Genomic DNA, 16849 nt, shown 5'->3' on the forward strand with positions numbered 1-16849 from the left:
GATAGCCAGATCCCAGATCCTTTTGTGGCTTTTTGATCTACCAGAATTAGCTAGAAGTCAATCTTTTATTTTCAATCCAACAGAGTATTATTTAAGTTTCTTCTTTCTCTAGTCTAAAACTTAATCATTTATATTATTTTATTTCAGTTAGCACACAAATGGTAAACTTATAGGCTATTTTTTTTCAGAAAAAGTATGGAACAGGAGGGAAAAGATGAAATTAACTTACAATAATCACTGCCTATGAGATAAATAATATAAATACAAAATCTCAGCATAGAGCCTGGCACATGAATGTTCAATCAATGGCTGGTACTATTATTATATAAATTTGTAAAGTACCATGTTGTTTTCTGTAGGTAAAACAGAAGGGATGATTCAGAGATGTTAATGTAGAAGTTTTTATGAAGTGTGATCATCAGCTGACAAACGGAATTACAGGAATTTAGACAATTTCTTGGACATGTAGAAACAAACAAACAAAAAACTAAAATCAATTATGGTTTTCTCCTTAATTTTTAGAATTTAGAATCCAGGTAAGATCCATTTTCTGAGAAACATTTTCTTTTTAAATCTCAAGTTATGCTTAGTTGTGAAAAATAGCCTTTTCTCCATGAGTTCTGAGGTTATTTAATTTATTTATTCACTAAAACCAACCAAAATTCTCATGTTTAGAATTTTGGTTGGTTTTAGTGAATAAATAAATTAAATAGTAAGCATTATTTAGTGAACAGCCTGTCTAAAATATGACACATGAAATAAGAAAAAAATGTCATTAGCTAATGCATATAAATGTAACAGATAAGGCCAGTATAGATGGCTATTATTTAAGAAAAGAAAGACTAAAAATTTTTACAATAGAATTGTTCAAAGTACCACAATTTCCTATTACGTAACAATCAACAAACACCTTTATTGAAATACTTTGGAAAGGTTCATTGAGACTTCAAATTTAATGAGAGTATAGAATAAAATGAAGGTGTTGCCTCTGTTTAGGTGGGAAATGAAAAAAAAAAAGAATAATACCAAAAAGAAGGATGGACATAAAAATGCTAAAACATCTAAACCAGAGAGATGATCTGTTTCAAATAAGATCTTATACAGGGATCAACTCTCTGGACTAGATTTTTATAGTATTTTACTCTCATCTCACTTTTGTTTTTAATCTTAATTTTTTTATATCACAGTAAATCCCACTTTCATGTGTAATTATAATGTACTAATTAAAAAAATAAATAAATGGGAGACCAGAAGAGTAAAGGAAGGGGATCAGAGGAAAGAAGGAGGGGAGAGAAAGAAAAAGTACTGGGAAATGAAATGGAGCAAATTGTGATATATATGCATATTGAATAATCACAGTGAGCCCCACCACTATGTAAAATTATAATGCACTAATAAAATATAATAAAAATAAAATAAATCCAAAGTCAATAGCAAAGAAAGGAAGTAAAACTTTTAAAATTCATTTATATTTATTCTCAATTAAAAATTAAACTTCACAATTAGTTATTCTTTGGTTAACTAAAAGAAGTATACTTGCAGGGCTATACTACCACCAAAGAAACCAATATTTGTTTGTATTTACTTTCATTTTTAAAAACATCACTACTATTAACCAATTTACTATGTCAAATAATTTGTACCTGATATAGATATTTGATAGTAGGAAATTTTTTAAAAGGAATATGGACTACAAAGACAAATAAGAGTCACTTTTAAAATGAAAAAGTATATTCCACATGTAGAAAAACTGCTTTCATTTTGTATTGACACTGGTTACAGTCTAAGAGTGTACAAGAGCACCTCCAAATGGACAATAAGATACATGTTGCTAAATATAAATGGATTTCTTTTGTTAACAAGGAAAATATTTTACAGGCTTTTTGATGAACTCTAACTTATAATAAATACCCCAGTACTGGAGAACATTAACCAACATTGTTGGGCAATATTAAAATAACATAACATTTAATTTCCTACCAAAGTCAATGGCACTAGACAGAATCATGTGCCAAATTGCCTACTTAAGGAATTTTTTACTTTCAGAACGTTGCTATTTCTTGGAATGACACTCACTTAGGCATATAGTATACTATGAATATAGGTAGATTTATTAATATTTATTTTATTTGCAAGATCAACTCACAGAAATGGATAGGACCATGAATCCACACCAAAAATATGATGGTCATAGTCACAAGCAAGACTGATAAGATTTTGACTATTTCTTTCCTGTCTACCACACATGTGCTGCTTCCTGAGGGGATTAGCCTAACTTTCAACTCTGCTTTGTCAATATTTTCTGCTTTCTATTAGAGGTTAATGGAGTCCCTCTCAAATAGCATTTCTGTTTAAGGTTATGTTTTTTTTCATATTTTATCATTTTAATACATGGTGGCTGTTCATATAGCCTAACCACTTGTTTTAAAAAATATTTTAAGAATTTAATTCACATATCGTTATACAAATTTATGGGGTACAGTGGAGTGTTTTAATAAGTAATAATCAGGTCAAGGTAATTGGCATATCTATCACCTCAAACATTTATCATTTGTGTTGAGTCATTAAAAATCTCTACTAGTTATTTTAAAATATACAATTAAATGTAAACCATACTTACATCACTGTTCCATGGACTATTAGAAGTTATTCCTCTTATCCTGTTGCAGGACTTTTGCACAGAGACACAGGACACCAGGGCATTGAGCAGGAAGCAATGTTTATCTGTGCCTACACAGACTCAGAGCATTCTTATTCAAAGGCTGAGCATTTAGTGTAAGGAGGCCTAGCTTTATATATTTTTGTTAGTTTCCTTTTATATACTAGTTCTTTGTTTCCCATATAAGGTAATGCACATCCTAGTTGGACATTTTATTTCTATACTATAGTATAGAAATACTATACCAACAATGTTACAACTGAGTTGTGGAAGGCTCACATTGATACTGATGGCACCATGTTATCTTTCCTTTGTTCTGAGAAAATCTCTACCACATTTCTACTGCACCCCCTGTACCTGTTAGCCATTCTGTTTTTCACTCCTCTTTCCCAGCAGTAGTAATACTATTATAATTATTTTAACTTTTGGGATGACACAAAATTTATCAGTACTTTTGACAATGATCTAAGCTAAGATAAACCACTTATGTTTTCCTAGTAGCAAGTATGACACAACAAGGCAAAATCAAATCAAACAGTAAGATACATATAATTGTTCCATATAGGTTTCATAAATAATAAAAATAAATAATAACAACATACGTTGGAAGAAGCTTGACGTGCCAGGCTTATTTCCTTTTGTTTGTGCCAAAACCTCTGGCTGAGGTACAGCAACTCTACAAAGAATCAAAATAAAATAAACAATAGTTTAAAAAAGTGACACAAATGGGAACAAAAAATCTTAGCGGTTCTATTCAAAATTTATTTCAATTCAATAAATGTAGAAAATATGCAGGTTGTTTCTTAAAGTAATGCATTAAATATGAATGTGGATATAATTATGAAAATATCCATACATAATATCATTTAAATACTGAAATAAACTTAAATTTTCTTCTAAGGAGTATTCCATTTGAGGGAGCATTTGACTTTATTAAATTTCAAATAAAGATGAAAATATTTTCATTCTCATGTTTGCTTTGTTCAACAATTCTGAAAAACAACCTTGCCTGTTTCTGAAACTTTGTTTCATTGTGTTTTTAATGGTCCTTCAAACTTTTGTGCTTTTCTTTCCATATGGAAAAATCCTATACCCCTTTTGTCTTGTTAACTCCTATTTATCCTTCAATATTTAGCTCAGGCTTTAAGATGCCTCCTCTGATCTCTAGTCATGGCTAACTGCACCTTGTACATGCTGTTATAGTACAATGAATAGACTTCTAATATAGCATGCATTACACTGTATTGAAATTATAGGTTTATAAATCTATACCTTACATAAGACCAAGCTTTCTACAACAGTATAGACTTTATTTTGTTTTTGTATCTACCTCACTAACTATTCATTGAACTGAAATGAGTGAATGAAAGGGGAATCATCTTATTTTGAAGCTAAGGAGAATCATGCTTTTCTAAGGAAAATTTTACCTTATGAGCTTTTTTGCAATATTGCTGAGATTTTTCCAATTGTTGCATTTCCAAAATTAAAAGCATAAAGTGAAACAGAAATGTCATATTGTAAAATACCACATCACATTGCTCAACTTAATTAATCAACAGATTTATCTCCTATAATAGTATTATTAATTCTGCTAGTCAGTTATTAATGAACCAAAAAGAAGTAGTGTTAGTGAAGGAAGAAAGAATCATTTAACTATAAAAGTCTGCAAGTAAAAATATATTTTACAGTTGAGTTTTAAAATTTTTTCAGCTGTATGTAAAAAATAAATAAAAAAATTTTTTTTGCTAATGAAAACATGGTTATTTCTAGAAATTAGTAAACAAAAACATAAACCCTAAGAGAAGTCTAAATAATTAAAAATAAATTATTAAATTGCACGTATTTTGAGATCCTTAAGCATATGTACATATTTCTTTAAAAGGGTGATTATAACATGATTTTATTTCATCTGAAATAAATGAGGATAAAAAGTTTTCAAATTCTAATGTTGCCATTATATGGAATTTTAAAGAAGTGGTTGAAGAGATTCTCACTGGAATATATAATCATTCATCCCAAGAACTTGGTAAACAGTTAAATGTGAGAAGCGGTATCTGTGTATATCAACTGAAGAAACTGGAAAAAAGATGAAAACAAGAATGAAAGGATAACTGAGTATAAAAAGGGTAAACAGGGCTAAAAGAAGAGAAGATAAAGATGTATATGGTGCATAGTGGCAGAATATTATAAAAATTATGTCGGGGCTCTAAATTACACTATAATCTTGCCTTTATTATCAATTTATTGACTTCAGATAAGAAATTTAGATCCTATAGTATGCCATTTCCTCATCCTATTTAACAGAATTATAGTTAGTATTATTGTAAACTTATAAATGATCTTTAATGCAATGAAATTAAAGGTATTTAATATATAAACATGCATAAATGCTATATTTTATCCTTTACGATCCTAAAATTCCTAATCTGTACAATTGAGATAATTATCTTGCTTCTCCCTCACAGGAAAGTTGAGGATCAAATGAGGTAATGTAACTGATCTTGCATTGTCTATTGAAATGCTCTATATAATGAACTGAAGGAATGTTTTCAGTATCTTCTTCCTAAAAAAAAAAAAAGCAGAAGACATTTCACATGTCTTTTTTTGTTAAGTTGCTAATATAAGCAAATTAGAAAGTTTATAATGATCAAAAATGTTATAATCCTTGGTTTTTTTTTTTTCAGTGCTGGGGATTGAACCCAGGACTGCATGCATGCTAAAAAAGCACTTTACCACTATGCTACATCCACAGCCCAGTCAGTAATCCTTAATTCAAATTAGCAAATGACTTCCAGGCAACAACCATTAAAAAAATCTTTCCTACAGTGTGTTTTCCTTAGGAGATGCTGAAAATGATTTTTAAGAGTTCACCTAACCTTGGTATGGTTCACTTTCTCTGTTTATAGAGTAAATATATTAAATAGAATTAAAAAAGAGGTTTCAATGACCCACTTATTATAATTTATTGGATTTTTACTATATTTTAAAATCTAACATAGAACACTCAGTAGCCCTTAAGTTGACTATCTATCATTAGAATTAAATTGTTGGTGTATATAAGCTCCTAAATACTGTTATGGTACCAATAGTTAATCTACATATTAGAGTTAACAGGTCATGATTTCAAATGGTCTGATTAATACATTCAAGAAAACAGGAAAAGATGGACAAAGCAGATACAGAATCTCAACAGTAAATATTTAGAAAAAGAAGCAAGTGGGCTTCTTAGAAACAAAAATCAGAATAGCTGAACTTAAGAACTGTGGTTATAGAACCATGGTAAAGGTTATATTTCGTATTTTTTTCTTGCACAGTTTCAAACATGTTTGGAATTTCTAAGTGATAGGAGTACCTTTTTATGCTAATGAGTTGACTCTAGTGTGTCCCTGGATAGTTTCAGGATTGGGGCTTGTCTCCAGAAAGACCAAGCAAGTAATCTGTGAGTTGGAGCACAGAGCTAGCTCAGACCTCCTGGGAAGGGAGGATAGATGGATATTTACTTCACTCACATAGTCAATGAATCAATTTATCATGCCTAGATAATTAAATACAAACAATACAAAACAAAAATCTGGGTAACAAGGCTTGATGGAGCTCTATGATCTGTGAACACATTGATATGCCAATAGAACAACATGCCTGTATTACATAAAGAAAGGGCACAGAAGCTCTACATTCCTTCACAGTCTGTGTCCTATGTGTTTTAAAATTTGGCTATTCCTGATCAGTCTTTATTAATAAAACAGTGATTGTTAAGTTCAGTGATTTCCTGAGTTCTGTGAATTATCCTAGTATATTATCAAATCTCCGAGATCTGCAGAACCCTTGAACTTATATGAACAATTTTATAACAACAAGTACTACAATTTAGATGTGAACATTGAATTCTTTTGAAAAACAAAACTGCCAAAGAAATAGAAAATATGAATATTCCAAAATCTACTAAAGGAATTGAATTTCTTTCCCCAGTGAAAACCTTAGACCCTAATGGCTTAACTAGAATCCATCTGAACATTTGAGGAAGAAATAATACCAATATTACACATTCTCTTCCAGAGAATAATTCTTCTTCCTATTATTTTTAATGTGGCCAGCATAAACTTGATTTATAGCCCTGACAAAAATATCATGAGTAAAAAATTTATAGACATTTTCATCATAAACGTGGGTACTAAAATGCTAACCAAACTATTGAAAAATCAAGTCCACTGATATATAACAAAGGCAATATATCATAAGCAAGTAAAATTATAAAAATGTGTAAATGATTTAATATTCAAGAAATTAATGAGTGTAATTAACTATGTGACAAGAATAAATGGTAAAAATTAATAGATAAATAGAATCAGAATAAACATTTGGTAAAATTCATCTTAGAATTATAAGAAAATTTTAGCTTCTAGGATTGAAAGGGAATTTACTTTATCTTTTAAATTTATTCACCAAATTCCTACATGGTAAAATCTTGAGAAATTTGAGTTCAGAAATAAGACAAAGATGCTCTTTATCTTTGATCAATTATGTTCAATGTTGTACTAGAGGTTGTAAACAGTACAATAATGCAAGAAAAGGAAATAAAAGGCAAAATTATTAGAAAAGAAGAAATAAACTACTATCATTTGCTGATTACATGAAAATAAAAAAAATCATTGAAAATCCACAATAATCCTAAAAACTTTTAGAAATAATAAGTCAATCTATCAAGGTTGCTACTTGGTTTTTGGCACAGACTAGAGGTTGAAAAATCTTAAAATCTAAAATGATTCTGTAGTCTGCTTTATAATTATCTTTGTATTCCTGACACTTCAAAGAAACTGAAAATGTTGATCATCTACAATTTATAATAGTTGCACCTTACATAGGTAAGACCTGTGATTGAAAAATTGGTAAAACATGTAAGCTATAATATATTAAATTAAAATAAAATTCAAAATAATATAAACATATATATTTTTTAAAAGTTAGTACCTGCTTAAACTCTTTCAAATTAGTCCATGCTGAGCATGGCCATATAAGATGGCACCTGCTATAAGTTAAATTGTGTTCATTCCCTCCAATTCATATGTTGAATTCCTAACCACTAATATCCCATATGTGATTTTATTTGGATATAGGGTTACTGCAAATGTAATTTAGTTGATTTAAGAAGAGAACATACTGCAGTAGGTGGACGCCTAATTCTGTATGACTGATGTCCTTATAGAAAGCAGAAATTTGGATACAGACAAGCATACATGGAAAAGTCCATGTGGAGACAGAAATGATGCTTCTGTAAGCCAAAAGAAAGGACCAAAAGTTGCCAGAAAAATCACCTGAACAGATTATTTCTCACAATCCTCAGTAGAAACCAACACTACTAAAAACCTGACCTATGGTATTTAGCCTCTCAAACTGTAAGATAATACATTTCTTCCATTTAAGTCATCCAGTCTGTTGTATTCTGTTTTAGCAACCCTAGCAAATGAATACATATTTTAGTACTGATAAGTATAATTGCTGTTGTAACGAATACCTTAAAATGTGAAGGTAGCTTTAAATTAGATTTCAAGTGAAAGCTGAAAGAACTTTGAAGGGCATATAGAAAAGGCCTAGACTGCCTTAAAGAGACATTCATAGAAATACGAACTTTAAAGGAGGATTTTGCAAGGACTCAGAAAGAACTGCAGAGAGAAAGCTCCTGTCATCTTAGACAATACATATCTCATCACAAACAGAATGCAGTTAGAAATATGAATGCAAACTGTGCTTTTGGTGATGTTTCAGAGATAAATAAGGAAAGTATTATTAGAAAGGTGAGCCTTATACTGTGTGGCAAAGGACTGAATCAAATCGCATTTGGTTTAGATGGAATGTTGAACTTGTAAGTGATAAACCTATATATTTAGCTGAGGAGATTTTTTTAAAGCAATGTGTTGACGTTATGGCCTTGTTTTTCCTTACTGTACATTAAAATATAAGAAGAGAAAAATCAGTTGAAAGGGAAATTGCCAAGTAAAAAGAACCCAGAATATGAAGATCTACAAAATCATCAGACTATCAATATTGAAAACAATGAGAAAGCTTGCTCTGTAGACATCACTACAGGTGCATACAGAAAAACATTTGTTCAAGAGATTAGGTTTGTTACTTATGGATCCAATCAACCATCAAAGCAGAAAGGGCTGACAGACTACACTGAAAGGATCATATATGAAATGAGATGGAAAAAAATGCTGTCAGACTTCTGGGATTCTATAGGCAGAAAATGAGCTTAGAGAGATATCTAGCTGCAAATAAGTGTTATTCTCCAAGAAAAGGGGAGAATGACCCTGAGGGTAGGGCTAACTCCTAGGTTCCAGAGAACAGGGCTAACTTTCCATTTCCATAGGGTGAAATCATAACCTTAATTCTAGACCAGGGGAACAGCATGCAGTGCTGAGGGAATGGGGCTATCTTGGTGGGCATAAAGAACATAGCATCCAACTAGAGAGGATAATTCTGAAATCATAAAAATATAATGGGATTTTCTCTGCTAAATTTTGGAGTTGTTTGTGAACCATAATCCCTTTTGTCCTTCCAAATTCTCATTTCAGAATGGAAATGTCTATCCTATGCCTGTCCTATCATTACATTTTGGAGAGATAACTTGTCCATTTTCCCAGGTTTACAGATGGAGAATTTTGCCCTAGGATATAAATCACCCTGAGTCTCAACTATATATGATTTAGATTTTTATACATATAAAAGTTATATATATGTAGCATAATATATAAACATATATGTAATGAGAAATGACATATATAATGTATATGTGTACATATTACATATATTATGCATATATATTAAATGTCATATATAATATATATGCATAATATATTTAATATGTAATATCCAGAATATATAACGAACTGAAAAAAACTTAACACCAAAAAACAATTCAATCAATAAATGGGCAAAAGAACTAAACAGATATTTCTCAATATCTGTTTATTAATATTATATATAATATTATATATAATATTATATATAATATTATATAACATATAATATATATAATCACACACATATATATTTCATAAATTAATTAATTTTTCCAGTGCTGGGGACTGAATCCAGGACTTTGCACATGCCAGGAAAGCACTCTATCACTGAGCTAGATCCCAAGGCTTTTTTGTTTTATTCTGAGATATTTGTCTAAAACTTGTCTGGGATAGACTTATACTTGTGATTCTCTTGCCTCAGCCTTCTGAATAGCTATGATTACAGGCATGAAACACTGAGCTCAGATTAGATAATATTTAGGTAAGATTCTGGACCAAAATTGATCTTGGTATGAGTTAAAAATTTGGGTGATGTTATGACTGAGTGAATATATTTTGCATGAGAGAAGGACATGAATTTTGGGGAACAAGCAGAAAGATTGTTAAGGATGGAATTGTGTCCCCCCACCACCAAATTTGTATGATGAACTCCTAATCCTCAGTACCTGAAAACATGACCTTATTTAGGAGTATGATTATTAAAGATGTGACTGGTTAAGTTAAGATGGACTTATACTGGAGGATGGTGTGCTCCTAATCCAGCATGTCTCGTGACCTGATAAAAAGGTGAAATTGAACAGACATGTACACAGGGAGAACACCATGTGACGATGAAGGTAGAGACTGATGTGATATTTATACAAGTTAAACAATTCCAAAGATTACCATCAAACCAGCAGAAGCTTGGAGGAAAGCATAAAATACATTCTTAACCCTGTCAACACTTTGATCTTGATCTTGGATTCTATCCACCAGAACAGTGACACAAAGGATTTCTATGTTTAAGCCACTTAGATGCAGTATTTTTGTTAATAGGACTTTTAACACAATTGCTTACTTTACAGAATATATGTAAACAAAAAATCATTTGCTTTACATATACATACTTGATACAAGTGACTTACGGTTTAGCATATGGGCCCTGAAGAATTCTTCTTTTCTTGCTGGGACTCAAACTTGCAGATGTACTTTGAAAACACTGAGGACTCATAGGCCTGTCATCTTGATGCCATTTACCATCTCTTTCCTGCCTATGACTTTCTTCTCTAGCTGCTTGAGATGTTGAGGGTTGGTTATCATTCTAAAACCAACAATTTAGGGAGAACATTTTAAAAATAATTCACAAAACTATTAATCTTTTAGAAGAATTCAAATTATCTTTGTTTGCTGATGACATGATTCTATATTTAGAAGACCCATAAAACTTAAACAGAAGACTTCCAGACTGACAAATGAATTCAGCAAATTAACAGGATACAAAATAAAATACTTGGGAATCAATCTAACAAAAGAGTTAAGAACTGCTACAATGAAAATTATATGACACTAAAGAAGGAAACTGATTCAAACCTTAGAAGATAGAAAAACCTCCCATGATCTTGGATAGGCAGAATTAATATTGATAAAATGGCCATACTACCAAAAGCAACATATAGATTCAATACAATTTCCATCAAAATACCAAAGTTATTCTTCACAGAACTAGAAAAACCAGTCCTTAAATTCATTCAGAAGAATAAAAGAACCAGAATAGTCAAAGCAATCCTGACCAAGTGATACAGGAAGCATCACAATACTTGATCTCAAATTATACTACAGAGCTATAGTAACAAAAATAGCATGGCACTGGCATCAATATATATATGAAGACCACTGGAACAGAATAAAAGACACAGAGGCAAATTCACATGATAATTCATCTGATCCTTTACAAAGGTGGCAAAAACATACATTGGAGAAAAGAGCCTTTTTTTTTTTAGAAAGAGAGAGAGAGAGAGAGAGAGAAGAGAAGAGAAGAGAAGAGAAAGAATTTTTAAATATTTATTTTTTAGTTTTCGGTGGACACAACATCTTTGTTTGTATGTGGTGCTGAGGATCGAACCCAGGCTGCACGCATGCCAGGCGAGCGCGCTACCGCTTGAGCCACATCCCCAGCAGAGAAAAGAGCCTTTTTAACAAAAGGTGAGTGCTAGAAAAACTGGATATCTACATGTAGATGGATGAAACTAGATCTATACCTGTCATCCTGTATTAAAGTCAAATTAAAGTGGATCAAAGACTTAGGAATTAAACTAGAAATCTTACAAATGCTAGAAGAAAACACAGGGACAACACTCTTATCATATTGGTGAAGGCACTGACTTCATTAACAAGACTGAAAGCTCAAGACATAAAACCAAGAATCAATAAGTGGGATGCCATCAGATTAAAATATTATTGCACAGTAAAGGAAATAATTAAGAATGTAAAGATAGAGCCTACAGAATAGCAGAAAATCTTTGCCAGATTCTTCTCCAACAAGGTATTAATATTCAGAATATATAAAGAACTGAAAAAAAACTTAACACCAAAAAACTATTCAATCAATAAATGGGCAAAAGAACTAAACATATATTTCTCAAAAGAAGAAACATAAAAGTCCAACAAATATATGAAAAAAGAAGTTCAACACCTCTAGCAATTAAGGGAATGCAAATAAAAACTACACTGAGATTTCATCTCACTCCAGTCTAAATGGCAAGTATTAAGAATAAAAATAATGAAAAATTATGACAAGAATGTGGGGGGAAAATGTATATTCATATACATTGTTGGTAGGACTAAAAATTAGTACAACCACTCTGGAAAGCAGTAGGGAGATTCCTCAAGAACTAGGAATGGAACCACCATATCACCAAGCTATCTCAATGCTTGATATTTATCCAAAAGAACTAAAATCATCATATGATACTGATATGGCTACATCAATGTGAATTGTGCCCATTCACAATAGCCAAATCAGCCCAGGTGCTGGTCTATAGATGAATTAATTAAGCAAATGTGGTATATGTACACAGAAAAGTTTAACTCAACCCTAAAGAAGAATGAAATTATGGCATTTGCTAGTCAATAGATGGAAATTTGAGAACATTATGCTCAGCAAAATAGGCCAGACTCAGAAAATCAAGAGTTGAATGTTTTCTCTCATATGCAGAAGCTAGAGCAAAATAAGGAGAAAAAAGACATGGGTAGGATATCATAAAGATATAGGGAAAGTCAGTGCAGTAGAAGGAGATTGAGAGGGAGGGAGGAGAGATGGGAAGGGGAAAGAAATGCAGAATAATTAATTTTACACAATCATATTATGTACATATATAAGTATACCACAGGAAATTTCATCTTTATGTATGTGTAAAAAGCATCAATCAAATATAAATAAATAAATGAACAAAATGAAGATCAGCAGAATAGAGCAGGAGAATAGGGGGTGAAAAGAGGGAGGTAAAGCAGGGGAACAGGGACTAAATGAAGTAAATCAAATTTGATGCATGTATATGATTTTGTCAAAACGAACCCAACTACTATGTATAAACTATAATACTCTAATAAAAAATATTTCTCTCTTAAAAGACTTTAATTTTAGTTTATCTGTGTTTTCATCATTTTAAGAGTTGGGGAAAACTTGATATTCATGATAACTTGATAATTATGATTTTGCTTTTATGAAGATGATGAAATCTAATCTATGTGCTATTAAATATTTTAAAGAGGAAGATAAAAGTCTTCTTAAGTAGTATATCTGAAAAATTTTGACTAAATAATTTTTCTTTGGTAGGGGGTATTGAGGGCAGAGGTGCTTTAACACTGAGCTACATCCTCAGTCCTTTTTATATTTTGAGACAGGGTCTTCCTAAATTGTTGAGGGTCTTGCTAAGCTTGAGGCTGGCCTCAAGCTTGCAATACTCTTGTCTCATCCTCCAAAGTCCCTGTGATTATAGGTGTGTACTACGGTGCCTGGTCTAAATGCTTATTTATATATAAATAGCAATAACCATAGACACAGTTTTTTAAAAGATAAAATCAAACTCAGTGGGAAAATTATTTTGTCTTGATTGTGCCTAAATTCCAGAACTGGCCTCTTTTACTATATCATTTATTTTACCAAAGTTATTGCTATCTCTTATAAAACCTAGGAAGTACTATCATGTCAGATACAGAGGTAAAAACTTTCTGTGGAAGACTTCTTGTAATTTTGGCCTGGACAAAAATTAAGAAAACAAATTTAGTCATATATACCAATGGAAGTTTAAGATATTCATGATAGGCTCAAATTATGCAGAAAGCAAAAAACAAGTTTTGAGGGCCTTGGGAAATGTCAGAGGCTGTGACCATTATCTCCATCTACCACAAAATAAATGATGAAAAAAAGAAACAAACAAAATGCTCAAGTAAGATTTCTCTATGAGGTTTACATCATTAAGAGTCAATATATAATGTACAAGGTACCAACTGTAATTATGATCACAGTGCTTTCTCTGGCACCATACCAGAAGTGTTTCTGATGCTGAGGCACTTTCAGTTGCACAGCCATGGGGGATATACTTTATAACAGTAATTATCCCCTGAATTGCAATGCGCTTTTGTTCCCTATACTGCAAGTCTTCAATCTCCTTCCTCACTTCACTTATAGCTGTCAAGAGCGACTCAACTGCAAAAGAGTAATTCCAAAGAAATTGTAAGTTTTAAAGAACTGAAACGATAAAAATTAGATTTGCAATATAATTTCATAACATAAAATTATAAACTTGCTACATTAAATGTGAGACTTTGTGTTTATATTTGTCATCCTCTTATGTAATTTTTGTAAAATAGGCAAAATTAATTTATCAGTTAAATTGTGATACAGGCTTCCAGTCTGAAGTATTCATTTGTAACAGAAATTTTGCATACTGAATGTAATTTATATATCATATTTCAAAGTATAAAGTGTTGTCTATTGCTGCATAAAAAACACATTTTAATTTTTCAACCATATATAAAACATTGCTAACATTATGATAAATAAGAGGATGCCAATATTTAAATAGTGATAGTTTAGCTCTGCAAAGTTTATGTTTTCCCCAAACTGTTCAATCATCTCATAGCTTTTAAAAATGAACAAGATCATGTTAAAATTTTCAACTGTTATATAATAATTCTATTAAAAATGTAAATGTCAGGCCTCCCATCAGTACTTCAATTATAATTTAGCTACTCATTGATTCTGTTGTCATTTTCATTTAAAGGTTGCACTAAATTACATTATACACAATATATCATTTCACAAGAGTAGCATAATACAGATGTCATTATATACATATTAAATCTCCCAGAGTCTCTTTTAAATATCTTTAGTCTTTCTGTATAGTATCATAGTAGTTGGGACCTACCAAAGTCAGATCTGTTCTCAACGACATTAAATCAAAATATTACCCCCAGTTATCTTTTACATTTTCTCTTTTCTTCCAGTCTAATAAAAATTAAACTTTAACCTTTAGGAAACACAACATGTATTTTTAGGTCTACAGTAAGACCTCATGATCATCATTGTGTGTTGCTACCCTTGAATTCACTCCTATAAAAGAATAAAGATGACTACTTGAAATAGTATACACCATATGTATAGCATATAAACAAATCATGAAGAAACTGGCAATTACATTAGTACCTTTGACAGAATTACTATACTTGGAAAATGTTTCTGGCACTGGTGGATAGGGGTAATATCCACCAATAACAGTATTCTTCATTTCCCCAGAATCGGTCTTTGTTTTAATCCACTGAATAAAGTTTTTTACCTTGGTATCGTAGGTATATGGCTGGCCTCTATGACCTTTTTGCAAGAAGGGTAGAACATAAAAAAAAAAACAACAAGAAATAAAAAGGTCACTGTAATAAACTGTATGGACTTCTTTGTATAAAAGTTTAATATTAAAACAGTTTCATATCACCAAGAAAAAAGTCAAGTTCACTTATTCACTATGTTGCACATTTATCCAAAGATAGTAAACAAATCCCAAGAAAATAAGACACATTAGAGTTTAAATAGACTGAACTGCAATTGTCTACAAGATGCTAAAAACCACAGGAAAAGGAAAAAATAATAAACTTTTTCTAACTATTCAAATGGTTGGCATCTTCTGAAAAAACCTGATTTTTAGATCCCTTATTAATCTGAATGTATAAGATCATCCCAAAACTAAACCGTGTATTAAAAACAGTTTACCATTTAAATTCATGTTCTTAAAACATACTTAAAAGTGGCATATTTGCATCTGATATTGTTTGTATTTATAAAATAAGGTATTGACTAAAATATATGTTAAGTCTTTCCTGGAACTTTTCTTTGACATATTCATAAATTACCAACATTGTAGAATTCTGGTAAAAATTCCATTCCACACTATTCTCTGATTTGGAAACTTTTATCTTACTTGTTTTTGAGAAAAAGAATGTACAGTTGTCCCTCAATATCTGTGGGAATTGGTTCCAAGACTCCTGCAGATAATCAAACTTGTGTATTCTAAAGTTTTTTGTATAAAATCTATTTATTTGCATGTAACTCATGTAAACCTTTCATATATTTTAAATCATTGCTAGATTACTTATAATATTTAATAGAGTGTAAATGCTATGTAAATTACTATATTGCTTAGGGATTAATAACAAGAAAAAAACTCTGTACGTGTTCAGTACAGATAATTTTTTTTTCAAATATTTTTGATTCATGCTTTGTTGGATTTTGAGTATGAAACCCACAGATCTGGAAGTCCCACTTATACAAAAGCAGTGAGATTCTTCTTAATATAAATAAAATGTGAGATCTTGGGTCAAAAATTGACACACATTTTTTTATTGAGTATGATTTAAAAATAATGTCAACTGAATCTACATTGTGGTACTGGGCCTACCAGTCTTCAATACAGCAAGCAATTTGGGATTATCTACATTTTATGTCAAGCAGAAGTTAAAGTCAACCAAAGTACAAAAAACACAAATTTCTAATGAGTCACAAAATCACTTCTTCAATCAGAAGTAATCTAGAAGCAATATACTTCAAAGGCCAAATAGTCTTTGTTAAAGTATGTTTATAGTGATAATGGAGGTTAAAATAAAGCTAACTTGTAGTTGAATGTTACAACCAAAATAAAATAAAACCCTATACTAAAGGTTCTGGTAAAGAAAATATGTTACATTTCTAGTAAAGAATATACAAAGAATTTACTTACCAGTAATAAACACTCGGCTCTCATTTGTAGTAGTGAGGTAAAGAAGTTTAGGTACTTGAGTGTCATTTCTGACAACTTTCAACTGTGTACACACAAAATATGTCACTGTAGAAAATGAAAACACTTATGAAATTAATTTTGCA

At 31.0% G+C, this 16849-nt stretch overlaps 1 protein-coding gene across 2 annotated transcripts in view; it reads right to left on the minus strand.

The window, feature by feature from the left end:
* The window catches only part of Radx (RPA1 related single stranded DNA binding protein, X-linked), a 59909-nt gene that overhangs the window by 21502 nt on the left and 21558 nt on the right, over positions 1-16849 (minus strand). Inside the window, exons 7-11 of one of the 2 annotated variants that reach the window (XM_026402663.2) lie at positions 16707-16811; positions 15146-15310; positions 13986-14146; positions 10584-10759; positions 3262-3335 (exon numbers count right to left, since the gene is read on the minus strand). In XM_026402663.2, coding sequence (XP_026258448.1) covers positions 3262-3335; positions 10584-10759; positions 13986-14146; positions 15146-15310; positions 16707-16811 — 681 coding nt within the window. The remainder of the gene's footprint in view (positions 1-3261; positions 3336-10583; positions 10760-13985; positions 14147-15145; positions 15311-16706; positions 16812-16849) is intronic. The other variant, XM_026402664.2, reaches the window with a different exon arrangement.

Source organism: Urocitellus parryii, chromosome X, assembly GCF_045843805.1.
Source record: "Urocitellus parryii isolate mUroPar1 chromosome X, mUroPar1.hap1, whole genome shotgun sequence".
Lineage (NCBI taxonomy): Eukaryota > Metazoa > Chordata > Mammalia > Rodentia > Sciuridae > Urocitellus > Urocitellus parryii.